General features: G+C 55.2%; 1 protein-coding gene and 1 long non-coding RNA gene across 2 annotated transcripts; both read left to right on the top strand.

Annotated features, from left to right (window-relative positions):
* Positions 1-5,046: 5,046 nt before the first annotated feature.
* On the top strand, positions 5,047-8,709 carry LOC135293108 (uncharacterized). The gene is made up of 10 exons (XM_064407099.1): positions 5,047-5,115; positions 5,204-5,275; positions 5,375-5,464; positions 5,922-6,029; positions 6,686-6,757; positions 6,846-6,935; positions 7,023-7,124; positions 7,550-7,666; positions 7,986-8,057; positions 8,684-8,709. The coding sequence occupies exons 3-10, from the start codon at positions 5,389-5,391 to the stop codon at positions 8,707-8,709; spliced, it is 663 nt and encodes a 220-aa protein (XP_064263169.1). The 5' UTR covers positions 5,047-5,115; positions 5,204-5,275; positions 5,375-5,388.
* A 1,340-nt stretch (positions 8,710-10,049) lies between these two features.
* On the top strand, positions 10,050-12,916 carry LOC135293113 (uncharacterized). The gene is made up of 6 exons (XR_010355251.1): positions 10,050-10,108; positions 10,309-10,380; positions 10,468-10,566; positions 10,989-11,102; positions 11,721-11,891; positions 12,421-12,916. It is a non-coding gene; the product is annotated as an uncharacterized LOC135293113 (long non-coding RNA).
* The last annotated feature ends 6,761 nt before the right edge of the window (positions 12,917-19,677 follow it).

Genomic DNA, 19,677 nt, shown 5'->3' with positions numbered 1-19,677 from the left:
TTTACCACACACAGTTCTCATCATTTGGGCATTTAGGAGCTTTTCATTTTGCTTCGCACCCAAGAAAAATATACCCCCAAATGTGCACAAATAACTCCTTTAGCATGTCCTCCTTTTCAGCTGGTTTTTCCATTGTTCTCTGCTATCTTGTCCTCATCTTTCCACAATTCCTGTGCCTATTCAAGTCCAGCCTGGGACCGTGCACACATTTGCTTTAGTTCTGTAGTGATTTATGCCCAGCCATCCTGCCAACCACACCCATTTCAATGTTGCAACAACCTAACTCTGGGCTGCAGTATGTGAATCACACTCTACTGTGTGAGATGGCAGAGCACCAGAGCAGGCACTGAAGAAGGGGCATTCGGTACATTAGTGAAGTGAGTGCTGGAACCTGGGCTAGCTCTTAGAACTCCGGCACTACGGCAGGAGTCGGGAACTGCCTCGCTATGGGGATTTACCAGAGGCAGAACCTGTAGTGCCACTTGCTCTCCAGTGCCAGACACAAGCCACGACAGGGACGAGGCACAGGAGAAAGGAGGAGGCGTCCCGTCTTCAGGTTCCGCAAGGAACAGCTTAGTCCAGGTGAAGAGAACAGGATGAAAAGCCCCTAGCTGTACTGCCCAAGGGGTTTTGTACACATACAAGTCATGGGGTGGATGCAAACAATGAACCAATAGGGAATGCTCAGGAGAGGAGTGAGGGGATTACATCAAGTGTCTGGGGCCAGTTGGGGTAGGAGGGTGGAGAGGATGGGTCACAAGGGCCAATGGGGCTCCCAGGAGTAGGGGAATTCCAAAGGGGAGTTGCAGTCAGGGATTGGCCCAAAGGTTTGGGAACCAAGGGGCTGGGTTGCCTTGACAGGCAGGGAAAGAGCTGGAACAAGGGGTGGGGAAGGGCACGAGGGACAGTTTGGAGGGAGGGTAAAACCCACAGGTGAACCAAGTCAGGAAAAAAATGGGGGATAACAGAGCCCTTAAACAACACTTAAAATGAAATCAATAAAATAAATTTGAACTGCAACAATAAGAACATCTTGAGGGACGCAGCCTGACCAGCAATGTCAGCAGGCAAAAGAAAGGTTTTGCTTTGCAATGGCCCTTTGATGAAGCAAAACATTTACAATCAGGGCAGTCCATTCATGCGGACGGGCGCACACTCTGGGGGTAGAGCTGAGGCCATGAGGTCACAGCAGGGCTCTGGGGTCACAGCAGGCTGAGCTCTCAGCAGGCCCTGAGGTCACAGAGGTGCCAGAGGTGCCAGAGCTCCATGGTGGCACAGCAGCACAGGGGCCAACAGTCAGTCCCTGAGCACAACTGTTGCGGCAGCAGCGGCGGTGGCAGCAGCGGTGCTGACGTTGGGACAGCGGTGTCGGGACAGCGGTGGCAGCAAGAGCTGCGGGAGTGGCGGAGGACAAGGCACCATGGCCCTTGCTCTGCGCCTCCTACTCCTGCTGCTCCTGGCCGTGGCCCTGCCTGCCAGGGCTGCCCAGGCTGCTCCGCTGCAAGTGCGGCGAGCAGGTGAGCTGGCAGCCTGGCTGCCCTTTCCCGGGACAGCGCTCCCTGCTCCCTGGGAAGCGCTGGGAATGGTTTTGCCCAGGGCTTTAGGGAGGGTTTCCTCTGTGGGAGGGAGAGAGACCCCACGGGCCCTGGGCTACTCCAGCCACCCCTCCAGAGATGTTGCAAAGGGCCTGCAAAGAGGTTGGAGAGTGAGCAGGAGCCAGCCCAGAGCTCCACAGGTCCCTGTGCACCTTTGGCCATGTCCATTCACATCTGGCTCCCACAGCCTTACCCAACACCCCTGCATTGCCCAGTTCCCTGTGGCAGAAGGGGATCCCAGCACACCATGGAAATGGTTCTGATCTCTGCTCCCTTTTAGACTGGAATCGTGACATGGGTTCTCAGGAAATCCTGATGAATGATGGTTTGAAGTTCCTGGAGGATGCTGGAGGCAAGTTTTCATTCTGCCTTTCCTTAGTGAATAATCAGGATCAGTGCAACAAAAGGTCATTTATAAACCATTTCCCTTAATATTATGTAAGGGCTGAAGGATTCTGAAAATCTTGCCTTGCTCCCTTCTGGAGCCCTGAGGAGTCCGACGGGATCACTGTCAGTGGGAGGAAGGAGGATTTAGTTTTCAATCTTCCTCCCATGTGCAATGCCAGTGTGTCCTTCCGTGTGCTCTGTGCAGTCAAAGAGAAGAGCAGAGAAGGAAGGGGCCGGGCCGGGCCCAGGGCTGTGCCCCGGGGCTGAGCCTTGTGGGCAGCCTGAGGATCTCCTGCAGTGCCACAGGAGCTCTTCTGTCCTGCCTTTCTTTGCAGCTGAACCTGCCGGTGAAGGCCCCACATCCAGGACTGAGGCTCAGGGAGATGCTGAGGGTAGGTCAAGGCCTTTCCCCTGGGAGAGCTGTGAGCTCAGACCCCAAAGCTGGGCCAGGGAGGCAGCGCTGCAGGTGCCAGCACAGAACCATGCACGTGTGTGCCCGCGCCCTGCACGATCCCCTCACCGCTGCTGCGGCTCAGTGGTGCCCGTGGAGATCAGCAGAGATGGCAGAAGCTTCTGTGGCTGTTGAGTTACAGGTGTGTCTGCGGGGAGGAGATTCATACGTACTTTGGTGGTTATTGCCAACAAGACCAGCCCCCATGGCATGGGTGAGTAGTGTGTCCCAGCTGACCCCACAAGTTGAGCCCCGCTTTTGTGGGATGCATTCCTGGGAAATGGAAATATTTTTCTCTAAGTTCCTCCGAAGAGGAAGATGCAAGGCGCAACAGAGAAGATATCCCTGGAACCATCCAAACAGATGAGGCAAGTGCTGAAGAAAATGCTGCAGGGAGGACAAGGTGGGTGCATTTGCCTCATGCTTCCCCTGGGACTCAGCAGCCGGGGGCTTTGGCTGCACATCTGAACGCATGGTTCCCGGCACAGCAGGATGGGATCCATGGCCCCATTCCCAATGAGGAATGTTTCCATCTGATCCAGCTGTCTCTTTTTCATTCTCCAGAAATCAAAGGAGAGCCTGTGCAGATGGAAGCATTTCCCGGAGGAAGCAGTGGTTCCGTGCCAGCCTCAGCTGCAGGAAGGGAGACCATGCCAGGCACAGGCACAGGAGGTAATTGCTGTGCCTCTGGGCCTGAGCCCTGCTGAGGCTTGAGCTGCCCTCTCTGCTGCTTGGCAGTGCAGGCACAGCCTGGACTAGAGCGGCACAGCCCAGGGGAATTACCCCGAGCAGGCTCAGGGCACTCGGGTACTGAGTAGTCCTGCTGGGGTCCCTCCATGGGAGACATGTCCTGAAACCTGGCAGCGATTGCACATGGTGCCCACGGTGGGGAAAGGACAGAGGGGGAGAGCAAGGCTCCAGTGTGTCCTGAGAGGGCCTGGCTGTTTGCCCTTCGGATCTGGGAGCTGTCCCAGCAGAAGGAGGGCAGGAGGGAGAGAGGGAGGGATGGATACCTGTGGCACTGCCTGCTGCAGTTTGCCCCGGGGTTTTAGAGAGGATTTCCTCTGTATCTGAGGGAGAGAACCCCGGGGCCCTGGGCTGCTCCAGCCACTCCTCCCAGGGATGTTGCTGAGGGCAGGGAAAGAGTGTGGAGAGTGACCAGGAGCCAGCCCAGAGCTCCCCAGGCCCCTGTGCACCTTTGGCCATGTCTATTCACATCTGGCTCCCACGGCCTTAGCCGACCCCCTTGCAGTGCCCAGTTCCCTGTGGCAGAAGGGGATCCCAGCACAGCCTGGAAAATGTTCTCATATGTGCTCCATTCTAGATGAGGTGTCTGGGAAGGCTTCTCCATCAGCTTGGATGAATAAAGTTTTGAAGCCCTTGGAGCCTCCTGCAGGTATGTTCTTAGCGTGCCACCAAGGAAGAATTGTAGACAAGCAGGCAGGAACCAGGTGACAGAAGCTGCTGTGGCTGTTGTGTTCCAGATGTGTCTACAGGGAGGACTTCTCCAGCTTCTACCTTGGATGTTGCACTCAAGCCCAGCTCCCATGGCAGGGGTGAGTAGTGTGTCCCTGCTGACCCCACAGGCTGAGCCTTGATTTTGTAGGATCCATTCCTGGGAAATGGAAGTATTTTTCTCTAAGGTACTCCAACAGGGAAAATCCAAGATACAACAGATAAGATATCCCTGGAACCTTCCAAACAGATGAGGCAAGAGCTGAAGGAACCCCTGCAGACAAGAGAAGGTGGGTGCATTTCTCTCATGCTGCCCCTGGGACTCAGCAGCCGGGGGCTTTGGCTGCACATCTGGACACGCCGTGCCCGGCACAGCAGGAAGGGATCCATGGCAGCCTCGCTGCCCCGCTGCTGCTTTCACACCCTGCAGGGCTGTTTCCCAGCCTGGCCTGGCTGCAGCTTCTGCCCAGCCTCTGCCGGAAGGCATTTGGCATCAGCTGACAGGCAGCCCAAACTGTAACACACCCTGAGATCCCCCACTATACCCAGCCCTGCAGATTAGGAAAAGGGTGGCTGTTTGGAGGTGGAAGTGCTCACATCATGCCACTGTAATCTGGCCATTTTCCTGCTCCATAAATTTCACAAATATTACCTCTGATGCCACCGCCCAAGTGGGGAACAGCTCCATCTGATGCAGCTGTCTCCTTTCCTTTGTCAAGAGATGGACATAGTGCTTCAGTGGAAGGTGGCATTTCCTGAAGGAAGCACTCCATCTTCGGTGCCAGCCCCTGCTGCAGGAAGGAAGGCGATGCCAGACATGGGCACAGGCACAGCAGGTAATTGCTGTGCCGGGCTCAGCCCTGGCCGGGGCTGTGTGGCAGCAGCTCTTCCCCCAGGGCCTGCCCTTGCCCGGCCCAGCAGCAGCCAAAGCTGGAGGCGCCTCAGCTTCCAGGCCTCTGGAGCTTGTTCAGAGCCCTGGGGAAACAGGACTGGTGCAGCAACGTCCCTGGCGCTGCAGCTGCTGCGGAGCTGGCCCTGAGTGCCCAGAGGCCCAAGGCACAGGAGCAGCCCCGAGCGGGAGCCCTGCCGCCAGCCCAGGGCCAGAGCCAGCCCTAGCACACAATGGAAACAGTTCTCATCTTGGTTTGCTTCCAGACTGGGATGCTGGGAATGATTCTCCATTAGCCTGGCGCTCTGAAGTTGTGAAGCCCTCTGAGCATTCTGCAGGTATGTTCTCACTGTCCCACCAAGGCGAAATGTTTGACTGACTGGTCAGGACCAGGTGGCAGAAGCTTCTGTGGCTGTTGTGTTACAGATGTGTCTGCAGGGACGACTTCACCAACTCCTACCTTGGATGCTGCACAAAAGCCCAGCTCCCATCACAGGGGTGAGTAGTGTGTCCCTGCTGACCCCTCAGGCTGAGCCCTGCTTATGTGAGATGCATTCCTGGGAAATGGAACTACTTTCTCTTATGGTCCTACGACAGGAGAGACCAAAGACATGGCAGGCAAGAAATTCCAGGACCCATTAGAAATCATGTGGCAAATGCTGAAGGAACGTCTGCAGAGAGGACAAGGTGGGTGCATTTCCCTCATGCTGCCCCTGGGACTCAGCAGCCGGGGGCTTTGGCTGCACATCTGGACACGCCGTGCCCGGCACAGCAGGAAGGGATCCATGGCAGCCTCGCTGCCCCGCTGCAGCTTTCACGCCCTGCAGGGCTGTTTCCCAGCCTGGCCTGGCTGCAGCTTCTGCCCAGCCTCTGCCGGAAGGCATTTGGCATCAGCTGACAGGCAGCCCCAATTGCACCACAGTCCATGCCCACCCTCAGATCCCCTGCACTTCCTGGTGTCCAGGCAGATCAGATGTTGGGGCTGTTTGGGGAAGGAAGCAGCCTTGGGTTGTCCCAAAATCCTGGGTGTTTTCTGATCCTTATCCATTCCTTTCACAAGTGATGCCTCCAGATATTGTCCCCGTCCCCATTCCCAGTCAGGAATGTTTCCATCTGATCCAGCTGTCTCTTTTCCATTTTCCAGAAATGAAAGGAGAGCCTGTGCAGAAGGAAGCATTTCCCGGAGGAAGCAGGGGTTCCGTGCCAGCCTCGGCTGCAGGAAAGGGGGCCATGCCAGGCACAGGCACAGGAGGTAATTGCTGTGCCTCTGGGCCTGAGCCCTGCTGAGGCTTGAGCTGCCCTCTCTGCTGCTTGGCAGTGCAGGCACAGCCTGGACTAGAGCGGCACAGCCCAGGGGAATTATCCCGAGCAGGCTCAGGGCACTCGGGACCTGAGCAGTCCTGCTGGGGTCCCTCCATGGGAGACATGTCCTGAAACCTGGCAGTGACTGCACGGGGTGCCCACGGTGGGGAAAGGACAGAGGGGGAGAGCAAGGCTCCAGTGTGTCCTGAGAGGGCCTGGCTGTTTGCCCTTGGGATCTGGGGGGTGTCCCCACAGAAGGAGGGCAGGAGGGACAGAGGGAGCTAGGGAGGCATAGCTGTGGCACTGCCTGCTGCAGTTTGCCCCAGGGCTTTAGGGAGGATTTCCTCTATGTCTGAGGGAGAGAGCCCCAGGGCCCTGTGCTGCTCCAGCTACCCCTCCCTGGGATGTTGCTGAGGGCAGGGAAAGAGTGTGGAGAGTGACCAGGAGCCAGCCCAGAGCTCCCCAGGCCCCTGTGCACCTTTGGCCATGTCTATTCACATCTGGCTCCCACGGCCTTAGCCGACCCCCTTGCAGTGCCCAGTTCCCTGTGGCAGAAGGGGATCCCAGCACACCCTGGAACGTGTTCTCATCTGTGCTCCGTTCTAGATGAGGTTGCTGGGAAGGCTTCTCCATCAGCTTGGATGAATAAAGTTTTGAAGCCCTTGGAGCCTCCTGCAGGTATGTTCTCAGCGTGCCACCAAGGAAGAATTGTAGACAAGCGGGCAGGAACCAGGTGACAGAAGCTGCTGTGGCTGTTGTGTTCCAGATGTGTCTACAGGGAGGACTTCTCCAGCTTCTCCAGCTGCTCCAGCTCCTACCTTGGATGCTATACGCAAGCCCAGCTCCCATGACAGTGGTGAGTAGTGTGTCCCTGTTGACCTCAAAGGCTGAGCCTTGCTTTTGTAGGATCCATTCCAGGGAAATAGAAATATTTTTCTCTAAGGTACTCCAACAGGGAAAGTCCAAGATACAACAGATAAGATGTCCCTGCAGCCATCCAAACAGATGAGGCAAGAGCTGAAGGCACCCCTGCAGACAAGAGAAGGTGGGTGCATTTCTCTCATGCTTCCCCTGGGACTCAGCAGCCGGGGTCTTTGGCTGAACATCTGGACACGCCGTGCCCGGCACAGCGGGAAGGGATCCATGGCAGCCTCGCTGCCCCGCTGCTGCTTTCACACCCTGCAGGGCTGTTTCCCAGCCTGGCCTGGCTGCAGCTTCTGCCCAGCCTCTGCCGGAAGGCATTTGGCATCAGCTGACAGGCAGCCCAAACTGTAACACACCCTGAGATCCCCCACAAAAATCAACCCTGCAGATTAGGAAAAGGGTGTCTGGAGGTGGAAGTGCTCACATCATGCCACTGTAATCTGGCCATTTTCTTGCTCCATAAATTTCACAAATATTACCTCTGATGCCACCACCCAAGTGGGGAACAGCCCAATCTGATGCAGCTGTCTCCCTTCCTTTGTCAAGAGATGGACATAGTGCTTCAGTGGAAGGTGGCATTTCCTGAAGGAAGCACTCCATCTTCGGTGCCAGCCCCTGCTGCAGGAAAGAAGGCAAAGCCAGACACGGGCACAGGCACAGCAGGTAATTGCTGTGCCGGGCTCAGCCCTGGCCGGGGCTGTGTGGCAGCAGCTCTTCCCCCAGGGCCTGCCCTTGCCCGGCCCGGCAGCAGCCAAAGCTGGAGGTGCCTCGGCTTCCAGGCCTCTGGAGCTTGTTCAGAGCCCTGGGGAAACGGGACTGGTGCAGCAACGTCCCTGGCGCTGCAGCTGCTGCGGAGCTGGCCCTGAGTGCCCAGAGGCCCAAGGCACAGGAGCAGCCCCGAGCGGGAGCCCTGCCGCCAGCCCAGGGCCAGAGCCAGCCCTGGCACACAATGGAAACAGTTCTCATCTTGGTTTGCTTCCAGACTGGGAGGCTGGGAAGGATTCTCCATTAGCCTGGCGCTCTGAAGTTGTGAAGCCCTCTGAGCATTCTGCAGGTATGTTCTCACTGTCCCACCAAGGCGAAATGTTTGACTGACTGGTCAGGACCAGGTGGCAGAAGCTTCTGTGGCTGTTGTATTACAGATGTGTCTGCAGGGACGACTTCACCAACTCCTACCCTGGATGCTGCACAAAAGCCCAGCTCCTATGGCAGGGGTGAGTAGTGTGTCCCTGCTGACCCCTCAGGCTGAGCCCTGCTTTTGTGGGGTCCATTCCTGGGAAATGGAACTACTTTCTCTTAAGGTCCTACGACAGGAGAGACCAAAGACATGGCAGGCAAGAAATTCCAGGACCCATTAGAAATCATGTGGCAAATGCTGAAGGAATGTCTGCAGAGAAGACAAGGTGGGTGCATTTCCCTCATGCTTCCCCTGGGACTCAGCAGCCAGGGGCTTTGGCTGCACATCTGGACATGCCGTGCCCGGCACAGCAGGAAGGGATCCATGGCAGCCTCGCTGCCCCGCTGCTGCTTTCACGCCCTGCAGGGCTGTTTCCCAGCCTGGCCTGGCTGCAGCTTCTGCCCAGCCTCTGCAGGAAGGCATTTGGCATCAGCTGACAGGCAGGCAAACTGGACCACAGGCCATGCCCACCCTCAGATCCCCTGCAATTTCCTGATGTCCAGGCAGATCAGATGTTGGGGCTCTTTGAGGAAGGGAGCAGCCTTGGGTTGTCCCAAAATCCTGGGTGTTTTTTGATCCTTATCCATTCCTTTCACAAGTGATGCCTCACCTTCCCCATTCCCAATGAGGAATGTTTCCATCTGATCCAGCTGTCTCTTTTCCATTCTCCAGAAATCAAAGGAGAGCCTGTGCAGATGGAAGCATTTCCCGGAGGAAGCAGTGGTTCCGTGCCAGCCTCTGCTGCAGGATGGGAGGCCATGCCAGGCACAGGCACAGGAGGTAATTGCTGTGCCTCTGGGCCTGAGCCCTGCTGAGGCTTGAGCTGCCCTCTCTGCTGCTTGGCAGTGCGGGCACAGCCTGGACTAGAGCGGCACAGCCCAGGGGAATTATCCCGAGCAGGCTCAGGGCACTCGGGTACTGAGCAGTCCTGCTGCGGTCCCTCCTTGGGAGACATGTCCTGAAACCTGGCTGCGACTGCATGGGGTGCCCACGGTGGGGAAAGGACAGAGGGGGAGAGCAAGGCTCCAGTGTGTCCTGAGAGGGCCTGGCTGTTTGCCCTTGGGATCTGGGAGCTGTCCCAGCAGAAGGAGGGCAGGTGGGAGTGTAGGAGGAAGAGAGGCACAGCTGTGGCACTGCCTGCTGCAGTTTGCCCCAGGGCTTTAGGGAGGATTCTCTGTGAGTTTGAGGGAGGAGCCCCAGGGCCCTGGGCTACTCCAGCCACCCCTCCCAGGGATGTTGCTGAGGGCAGGGAAAGAGTGTGGAGAGTGATCAGGAGCCAGCCCTGAGCACCCCAGGCCCCTGTGCAGCTTTGGCCATGTCCATTCCCATCTGGGTCCCATAGCCTTACCCGTCCCCCTGGCAGTGCCCTTTTCGCTGTAGCATTAGGGGATCCCAGCATGCCACAGATATGGTTCTGATCTCTGCTCCCTTCTAAACTGTAATCGTGACATGGGTTTTCAGGAAGTCCTGATAAAGGATGGTTTGAAGTTCCTGGAGGATGCTGGAGGCAAGTTTTCATTCTGCCTTTCCTGAGTGAATAATCAGGATCAATGCAACAAAAGCTCATTTATAAACCATTTCCCTTAACATTATGTAAGGGCTGAAGGATTCTGAAAATCTTGCCTTGCTCCCTTCTGGAGCCCTGAGGAGTCCGACGGCATCGCTGTCAGTGGGAGGAAGGAGCATTGATCTTTCAATCTTCCTCCCGTGTGCTGTGCCAGTGTGTCCTTCCGTGTGCTCTGTGCAGTCAAAGAGAAGAGCAGAGAGGGAAGGGGCCGGGCCCGGGGCTGTGCCCCGGGGCTGAGCATTGTGGGCAGCCTGAGGATCTCCTGCAGTGCCACAGGAGCTCTTCTGTCCTGCCTTTTTTGCAGCTGAACCTGCCGGTGAAGGCCCCACATCCAGGACTGAGGCTCTGGGAGATGCTGAGGGTAGGTCAAGGCCTTTCCCCTGGGAGAGCTGCCAGCTCAGAGCCAAAGCTGGGCCAGGGAGGCAGCGCTGCAGGTGCCAGCACAGAACCATGCACGTGTGTGCCCGCGCCCTGCACGATTCCCTCACCGCTGCTGCGGCTCAGTGGTGCCCGTGCAGATCAGCAGAGATGGCAGAAGCTTCTGTGGCTGTTGAGTTACAGGTGTGTCTGCAGGGAGGACTTCTCAAGCTCCAGGGCTGGATGATTGGCCCCAACCCAGCTCCCATGGCAGGGGTGAGTAGTGTGTCCCTGCTGACCCCACAGGCTGAGCCCCGCTTTTGTGGGATCCATTCCTGGGAAATGGAACTACTTTCTCTTAAGGTCCTCCAAAAGGAAAGAACCAAGATACTGCAGCCAAAAATTCTCATGAGGCAGATGAATTCCTGACAGAAACACAGAAGGAAGCACCTGGAGGACAAGGTGGGTGCATTTCCCTCATGCTTCCCCTGGGACTCAGCAGCCGGTTGCTTTGGCTGCACATCTGGACACGCCGTGCCCGGCACAGCGAGAAGGGATCCATGGCAGCCTCGCTGCCCCGCTGCTGCTTTCACATCGTGCAGGGCTGTTTCCCAGCCTGGCCTGGCTGCAATTCCTCCCCAGCCTCTGCAGGATGGAATTTGGCATTAGCTGATAGGGTGCCCCAACTGTACTGTGGGCCTGATACCCTGCCATTTCCCAGTCTCTGAGAAGATCAGGCGGTGCAGCTGTTTGCACAAGGGAGTGCACTGGTGTTATCCTGATCTTTACCTGTGACTTTGACAACCATTGCCTCATGAAGGTGCCACCTCCCCAGTGGGGAATATTTCCATTTGATCCAGTTGTCCCTTTTTTCCTTTTTCAAGTGATGGACCAAAAGGCTGTTCAGGAGGAGAAACACACAGGGAGAATCAGCGGCTCATTGGCAGCCCTAGCTGCAGGAAGGAAGGCGATGGCAGACACGGGCACAGGCACAGCAGGTAATTGCTGTGCCGGGCTCAGCCCTGGCCGGGGCTGTGTGGCAGCAGCTCTTCCCCCAGGGCCTGCCCTTGCCCGGCCCGGCAGCAGCCAAAGCTGGAGGCGCCTGGGCTTCCAGGCCTCTGGAGCTGGTTCAGAGCCCCGGGGAAACGGGACTGGTGCAGCAACGTCCCTGGCGCTGCAGCTGCTGCGGAGCTGGCCCTGAGTGCCCAGAGGCCCAAGGCACAGGAGCAGCCCCGAGCAGGAGCCCTGCCGCCAGCCCAGGGCCAGAGCCAGCCCTGGCTCCCGACTGGGCAGGGGCTGCGCTGGGTCCTGAGCCTGTCCCCTGGGGCTGGGGGAGCTGTCACGGGGCAGGGAGGGCCAGGGGTGGCAGTGGCTGCTCAGGGATGGCTTTGGCCCGTGTCCCTGGCAGCAGCCACTGCCCAAGCAGCTGCGCTGCCCCCGGGCTCTCCTCCCGGCCTGCTGGGCTTTGTTGGCTGGCACAGCCTGTGCCCAGGGCCGGCAAGGTGCCTGCAGGCCCCAGCTCTGGGGGAAACAGAGAATGTCCTGCCTGTATCCACCGTGCTGCCAGCTCAGCAGTGCAGCACAGCACGGGCTCACGCTCCCCATCGCTCCCACAGATGCAGCCGGCACCACAAGACCTGTTCCCAATGCCCAGGATGGCCTCGGAAGGGGTTTCTGTTCGGGAACAGGCTGCTGGCTAGGGTTACTGGCAGGCATGCTTTCTTTGGAGCTTGTCTTCATGTTGTGCTGCTTTGGAATCGGGTATTTGGAATCGGGAAGAGAAAACAGTGAGTGTTTTGTTGCTGTCCCCCTCAAACAGCTTCTTTTGAAAGTCTAACGTGGTCAGGGAACATTCCCATTAGACTGCAGTGGGGTTGTGGCCAGTCCATGATTGTCCAAATAACTCTGCTGAGGGTTCTGCTGCTGCCCAGTGCTTCCATTGGCCTCTCAATTGCTGGGCCTTGTCCTGGGGGCCCCGCTGGGGCTGCAGCCAGTGCTGGCTCCCACTGAGGCTGCCTGGCCAAGAGCAGCCCCAGGGGCACGGGGCAGAGGCAGAGCAAGGTGGGGAGGAGAAAGAGCAGGGCCGAGATTGCCCTTGAAAGGCAGAGGCGCTCTGGGGCCCGCTCCTGGCCAGGGAGCCTGCCCAGAGCCGTGCCCTGCTGGCCGGGGCCTTGAGGGGCAGCTGTCCAGCTGGGCCCAGCTGTGCCAGCAGCTCCAGCCGTGCTGGGGAGCCTTGCCAGCTCTGGGCCCTGCTGTGCACGAGGGTCCCTGTGTGCCACTGGCAGCTGGGGCCTCAGCCACCTCCTCTCTGCACAGGAGCACCCCGGGACAGGAGTTGGAAGACAGTGGCTGCACCTCACACCGACAGCGTGAGCAGCTCCTCCAGCAGCTCCTCCAGCGAGAGCAGCTCCTCCAGCAGCAGTTACAGCCTGGACTGCCCTCTCAAGTGTTGTGTGAAGAGGACCCCAGAAAAACCGTCTACGAGGAAACCTCTTTTTACCCTGTAGATCCCACTGCCACCTGCTCTCCCCATGGGCCTCCCCAAGCTGCCTTCATCCCTATTTTTATCTCCATCTGTCCCATCCCAGCCAATCCATGTTCCTATAAAGACCCCAGGACCAGCCCAGCCCCCTCCAGCCCCTCCTGGGACCAACACATCCCTTCCTCTGCCCCTGAGCCCCCTGGCCTTGCCCTCTAGGCAACACTGAAGGTGACACCCCACCCCCACCACCCCCCCGCTTGCAGGTTAGGCAATGGCCCATTCCTCTGTTGAAATAAAGAGATGGATTTGTGTCCTGGTTTGAAAGCAAAACCAGTGAGAGACTCCAAGTCAGAAATACAATTTATTAGGAAAAGGGAAAAGAAACCCCCAAAATACATGTAATAATACAAAAGAAAAACCACTGACAGGGTCAGAATACAGCCTGACACCCTGCTAGTTAGGGTGGTGGTAGCAGTCCAGATGAAATGGACTTGTGGAAGTGGTGATCCTGTAGAAACCATCTGGTAGCTCTCATCCTCTGGAAAAGCAGTGGGTAAGGGCGGCGGTTCCTCTGGGAATCCAGTGGAAAGATTGCTTGTTGTGTCCCAAATCCCAGATTATATCCAGCTGGGGATGCTTAGCTCCTCCCCCATGGGCTGAGCATCTCACAGTGGGCTGATATCATTCTGCCTCATGCTGTGGGTCCTTGATTAGCCATGAAACAGAAATGGCTCTGGGAGGGAGTTATCTCTGAGTCATGTGGCAAGACATTGATGGGCCCATTAACAGGAGATAAGGAAGAAACAATGCCCCTCCTGGTTTCAGCAGCTCTAGAGGATGGGAATAGAACATAATTTTATATTATAACCTAGGACATAATCTAACCCTTATTCTATTACCATCTATACCCAAACCAATATCCTCTTACTATATATATGTATCTATCTATATATATATGTATAATATAAAATGAGACTTTACACACAATTCTCGCTTCAAATTAGGTTAGATTTCCTTGTGGTACACAACGGCTTTCCCTGTCCTTCTGCATTACCCAGCCAGTGCAACCAGGTCCTTGAGCAAAAATTCCCACAGATGGGTTTGCCCCTGCTTGCGGTGGGATTAATCCAAACAGTCTTTCCTAAAATACCTTTCATGTGTATCACAGGAACTTTGTCTCCATCCCCTGTGTGCAGGGGTTCAGACTGGGCAGCACCAGGATTGATAGGTCCTCGGGTGTTGACCACCCAGATGGCTTTTGCTAAGTTCAGTTCCCAGTTCCTGAAGGCTCCTCCACCAAGTGCCTTCAGGATAGTATTAAGTAGTCTGTTGCATCGTTCAACTTTCCCGGCAGCTTGTGCGTAATAGGGGATATGATATGTCCTTTCAATGCCATGTTCTCTGGCCCAGGTGTTGATAAGGCCGTTCTTGAAATGAATTCCATTGTCCGACTCAATTCTCTCAGGGGTGCCTTGTCTCCACAGGATTTGCTTTTCTAGGCCCAAGATGGTGTTCCAAGCAGTAGCATGAGGCACAGGGTAGGTTTCCAACCACTCTCTGGTAGGTTCTACCATGGTCAGCATGTAGCGCTTGCCTTGGCAGGTTTGGGGAAGCGTGATGAGGTCAGTTTGCCAGGCTTCCCCATACCTGTACTTCAACCATCGCCCACCGTACCGCAGAGGCTTCACCCGCTTGGCCTGTTTGATTGCAGCGCAGCTCTCGCAGTTGTGGATGACCTGTGAGATGTTGTCCATAGCAAGGCCCACCCCTCGGTCACGGGCCCATCGCTATGTTGCATCTCTCCCCTGACGACCAGAGACACCGTGGGCCCAACGAGAGAGCTAGGAATGATTCTCCCTTGTGCTGCCAGTCTAGATCCACCTGTGATACTTTCACCTTGGCAGCTTGGTCCACCTGTTTGTTGTTGTGATGCTCTTCATTAGCCCGACTCTCGGGTACATACACATCCACATGTCGAATCTCACAGTCAGCCTCTCTACTCGGGTGGCAATGTCCTGCCAAATCTTGGTGGCCCAGATGGGTTTCCCTCTGCGCTGCCAGTTGGCCTTTTTCCAGCAATGCAGCCATCCCCACAGAGCGTTAGCTGCCATCCATGAATCGGCATAGAGATAGAGCCTCGGCCACTTCTCTCGTTTGGCAATAGCCAAAGCCAGCTGGACGGCTTTAAGCTCTGCAACCTGACTCGATCCAGCTTGTCCCTCAGTAGCTTGTACAACTTGTCCTGTGGGGTTCCATGCTGCAGCTTTCTATTTCCGGTTAGTGCCTATAATTCAGCAGGAACCATTAGTGAAGAGGGCATATTGTCTGTCAGGCTCCGGTAGCTCACTATATGGTGGGGCTTCCTTGGCACGTGCCACTTGCTCCTCTTCTTCTTCAGAAGACAATCCAAAAGTCTCCCCTTCAGGCCAGTTTGATAGAATTTCCAGAATGCCAGGGCCATTCGCATTTCCAATCTGGGTGCGCTGGGTGATGAGGGCAATCCATTTGCTCCATGTGGTGTCGGTGGCGTGATGTGTGGAAGGAACATTTCCTTTAAACATCCAGCCCAGCACTGGTAGCTGGGGTGCCAGAAGCAGCTGCGTTTTGGTGCCAGTTACTTCTGAGGCAGCTTGAACTCCTTCATAGGCAGCCAAGATTTCCTTCTCTCTGGGAATGTAGTTTGCTTCAGAGCCTTCATAGCTCCATCTCCAGAATCCTAGTGGTCAGCCTTGAGTCTCACCAGGCACCTCTACCAAAGAGTCCAGGACTAACCATGGTTCCCAGCTGCAGAGTAGAGCATTCTTCACCTCTGGTCCTATCCTGACTGGGCCAAAGGCTACCGCATGAGCGATTGCCTGCTTAATCTGGGCAAGGGCTTGTTGCTGTTCAGGACACCAGTGGAAATCGTTCTTCTTGTGGGTGACAAGGTAGAGAGGGCTCACAATCTGCCTGTCCTCGGGAATGTGCATTCTCCAAAAGCCTACGGCACCTAGGAAAGCTTGTGTTTTCTTCTCCTTGGTAGGTGGAGACAGAGCGGTGATCTTGTTGATTAACAGGAGATAAGGAAGAAAACTATGCCCCTCCTGGTTTCAGTAGCTCTTGAGGATGGGAATAGAATACATGTTTATACTGTAACCTAGAACAAGCGGTCACCCCAGTGTCCAGGTGGCAGCAGCAGCAAAGCCCACCCAGCACCAGCACTGACTGAGCTCCATGCCCAGGAGGAGCTGTGGATGCCCACGGTGTGGGCAGGCAGAAGCCAGGCAGGGGCTGCTGTTGAAATGGAGGTTTTGGGGGGTTCAATTAAGTTAGCAATATGTGGACTAAGCATTTAAATTTTAAATTGTAGAATTATGTGTTGAATTTTAACCTTTTACTTAAGAAACCTCTGCCAAGGTACAAAGGGCATAGGAAAATGCAAATTTCTGAAGCTTCTTGCTATTGTGAGAGTCTGTCCAAAACTTCCCTCATTTTTTGCCTCTCGATCATCATGAAAGCCAAGACCACCGGGGAAAGGGAAAGATCCTGTTCTGAAAATCCAGGTCTGTCTGGTCCACCAAGCCAGATTATTACCTATGGGTGTGTTTGCTCAACTCATGGAACAACACTGCACCCAAGAAGGGGCAGTGTGCTCTCCTTCGCCTGCATCACCTAGCAACGCTAGTGCTGGAATTTCTCCACCCTTCTGACTTGGCTGGACTTTCTCTCTGGAATGACCTTCCCGGAGGTCACCACAAAAGGACCCTCCATTCACCGTACATCAACCACCGTGACAGATGGACTGAGATGGGAGAGGGCTCTCCCCTCAAGGACTGGGACATGCGACCCCTACATGGAAAAGCTCCCCTCTTCTTCCCAAAAGGACTGAGACTGAAATCCCTACCGTAGGGTGAGGGAAGGCGTGCGTGGGGACCAAAGCAAGTTTTGCAAGCGACCACGGGACCGAGAAGACAATGGTTCCTGCCTACGACATCTGCTGCTGACGACACCTGTTCCTGGTGGACTACTGATGGACTCCTTGTACCCTTTATCAATAGACTATTTTGAAATGGGTCCCCTTCCCCCATTTCAAAAGGACTATGAAAAAGGTTAGACCTGACTGATACTTTGGAGATCTCCCCTGACGTGAAGACGACAGGCCTCTTCGTCGACAGGACTTCGAGGGACTTTGTCATCTGCACGTCTGATAGCTATATACCTCCTTGCCCTCCCTCTCTTCTTTTTTCTTTTCCTTATTCTTTTCCCTTTCTTCGTTCCCCTCTCTCTAACGCATCTTCTCTATGGCTATTTAATAAAAGTACATGTATTTTGATTTTACTGCAAATCCCCTTGTTGTGTCAGTTTTTGCACCCTGAGATCAGTGAAAAAGAACCTCCACGAATCACGTCCTTAGGATGGATCGTGTCAGCGCGGGCAAGAGTGGGCAGGGAATTGATAAGGCCCGGGCAGCGGGACAGCCTTTCCTGGCTGCTCCTTGAAGAAGGGAGTTCACAAGCAGCAGAGCACTCGCTGCCTGCTGTGTCTCATCCAGCTGCGGCAGGGCTGAGCCCAAATGGCTCCAGCAGGGACAAGATCTCTCCTGGAGGCAGCGGTGCAGGGTCCTGCAGCCTGCTGCCGTGAAAACCTCCTGGAGATCTGTGTTCTCTAAGACATTTTGAGGGACAATAACCAGAAGCCGCAGTCAGCTGAGGCAATTCTGGGTGCAGGAGCAGCAAAATCATGGAGTTGGAGAGGAAAATGCTACCCTTGGGGAGCAGGAGCCAAGGGCTGGGCAGCAGAAATGAGGGACTGGGAGCAAAGCACAATCTTTGACCCATATGAGAGCCAGTGGCCTGAATCCTCAGCTGAAAAGGCAAAGTGGCTGAAGGGCATCATTGGTGGGGTTTGGCTCCTTTTTTCTGTTGTGGGGCAGCTCAAGCCTTTTTCCTTTGCATCTTGCAGGAGGCTCTGGAGATGTTGCTCTCGGGGGGGCCTCCAACAACTCAAGGCCATCCCTTGGCTGATTATCATTACGCAGGTAACCTAAGCCCAGCTTCTTCCTTCACTGACACATGCTGCCGTGCCCTTAATGGCCGTGTCAAGAATTTCTGCTTCAATTAGTTGTGCTTTAAACCAGGAGAAGGTCTCGCCTTCTCTGGGGATGGGGAAAGCACCAGCATCTACTCCTTCAGCTTGACTCGTTTTCCATGCTTTTTTCCCTGGGGAATGCCTGCTCTCGTCTTCATCACCTTCTGAGGGAGCAGACATGCACACACGTGAATGACGGCTGGCGCCAGCTTGCTTTCGGCAGCCAGTGGGATCTGCTTCAAGTGGCTAGAGGGATCAATTCAGCTGCTGCTTTTTCTTGCCAGGCTCTGATAGATGGACAGCTGAGGAGAAGGAGGCCTTCCAAAAGGCTTTCCACACCTACGGCAAGGATTTCCATCTCATCCAGAAGCAGGTAAAGCCACAGGACATTCCTCACCTTGGCAGATCATCAGAAGGGACATGTTGATTATTGCTGGTACCAAATACTGCACCTATGTCCCTCTCTTCTCAAGTACCAAAACTGTTAAAGTAGTCACAAAATAGGACATGGAAGGCCTGTGTGAAAATGATGATCCTGCCTCTGCAGCCCTTCTCTCCAGGCTGTTTTGGAAGACAAAGCTCTGTTCTGTCAGACTTGTCTCCCAGGTGTGCTGCTGCTTCCACAACACCTTGTGCTGGGATAACTGCAGTGAACGGGGCAAAGAAGAACTCTGCTAGAGGGACTTGGTGTTGATCTGTGCATTACACGTGGTGCCACGTAGCACAATACTCGGTTTATTACATTGCATAATGCCTCTCTGACTCCTCCATATTGATTTCATTTTACATCCTCCTCAATTTTCTCCATAATTTTAATTCCTACTTTACTCTGTATTCTCGTTATTCTCCAATGCACCCTACAGGATGGCCATTCCAGATTCCTTCTTTTTCTCTTCACAACAGATCCCAAGTAAGACCGTGGCACAGTGTGTGGAGTACTACTACTGCTGGAAAAAAGAGCAGAAACTTGCCAGCAGCACTCTTGCTCAGGTTAGTGGGAAGAAAATCCAGACATGCCAGCAGGGTCAAGAAACTGGCAGAAGGGCACAAACCCTGCTGGCAAGCCACGCCAGACGCCGCTTTGCCAGGGTCCCTTGGTCCCACGCACTGGGAGAGGCGCAGCAGGTGCTGCCCAGACTTTTGTTGTGCTGCTACCCTAAAATACGGAATTGTGGAGCACAACTTTGACCCAACAAAGCAGCACCACCATCAAAATGGGCTTTGACTCTCTACAAATCAGTTTCTCAAGGGCTGGCACCCTCAGGTTCCAATCAGACCCTTCATTCCCCACTCGGGCTGCCTTCATGGAGATGCTGCCAAATTTTAGAGATCTTTTGTAGCACCCCAGCGTATCCCCAAGAAGGAGCTGCTGGTGCTATGGCACCTTTATTACTTTCCGTACCAGCAAAGAGCAATTTGCTTCACAGAGAGAGACAGAGAGAGGGAGAGAGAGAGATTATTTTGGGTAGCAGAAAATGGGTAATCATGTGTCTTTACTAATTTGACTGAATGTTAAACCCATGCCCTAGACATGTGGGGAGGAAAACCAGAGATAAATAGATGTTCGGCAGAGAGGTAGAAATCAGACATGTAGAACTAGAGATAGCCACGTATTTATCCCATCCCTTAGAGCTGTGGTAAAGAGGAGTATTTTCCTGCAAGTGCTGGGTTTGCAGGCTGCCGCAGCCCCCTGCCATATCCAGCCCTTTTCTCAGCTCTTTGCGGTTTGGAAGAATTTGCTTAGGCCAATAGATTTTTGGGGTGGACGCTGTGAATTCCAGCCTTCTGAGAGGAAGGAAGCACTGATAAGCATTCTTTGATTTCCAGACTGCGGGCAAACGGAAGAGGAGCAAAAGGCCTCCCAGGAAGGAGACTGGGGAGACCGGGAAGAGAAGCCGCAAGCGGGCTGGCAGCGCGGAGTGTCCCTGCTGCCAACCGCGCCAGCTGCCCCAGCCGGCGGGAGGCCCCTTTCCGTGCGGGCAGTGCCAACGGTGCGCAAGCTCCTCCTCCTTCTGCTCCCAGCT

The sequence above is a fragment of the Passer domesticus genome, unplaced genomic scaffold, assembly GCF_036417665.1.
Source record: "Passer domesticus isolate bPasDom1 unplaced genomic scaffold, bPasDom1.hap1 HAP1_SCAFFOLD_71, whole genome shotgun sequence".
Taxonomy (NCBI): Eukaryota; Metazoa; Chordata; class Aves; order Passeriformes; family Passeridae; genus Passer; species Passer domesticus.
The sequence above is the reverse complement of the archived record's forward strand: the minus strand, read 5'-3'. Positions and strand labels throughout refer to the sequence as shown.

Excerpts from the sequence above, each read along its gene's own strand:
- LOC135293108 (XM_064407099.1), top strand. The coding sequence starts at position 5,389 with ATGGCAGGCAAGAAATTCCAGGACCCATTAGAAATCATGTGGCAAATG. Across the intron at positions 6,030-6,685 it reads GCCAGGCACAGGCACAGGAG|ATGAGGTTGCTGGGAAGGCT; the intron begins GTAATTGCTGTG and ends GCTCCGTTCTAG. Across the intron at positions 7,667-7,985 it reads CACGGGCACAGGCACAGCAG|ACTGGGAGGCTGGGAAGGAT; the intron begins GTAATTGCTGTG and ends GTTTGCTTCCAG.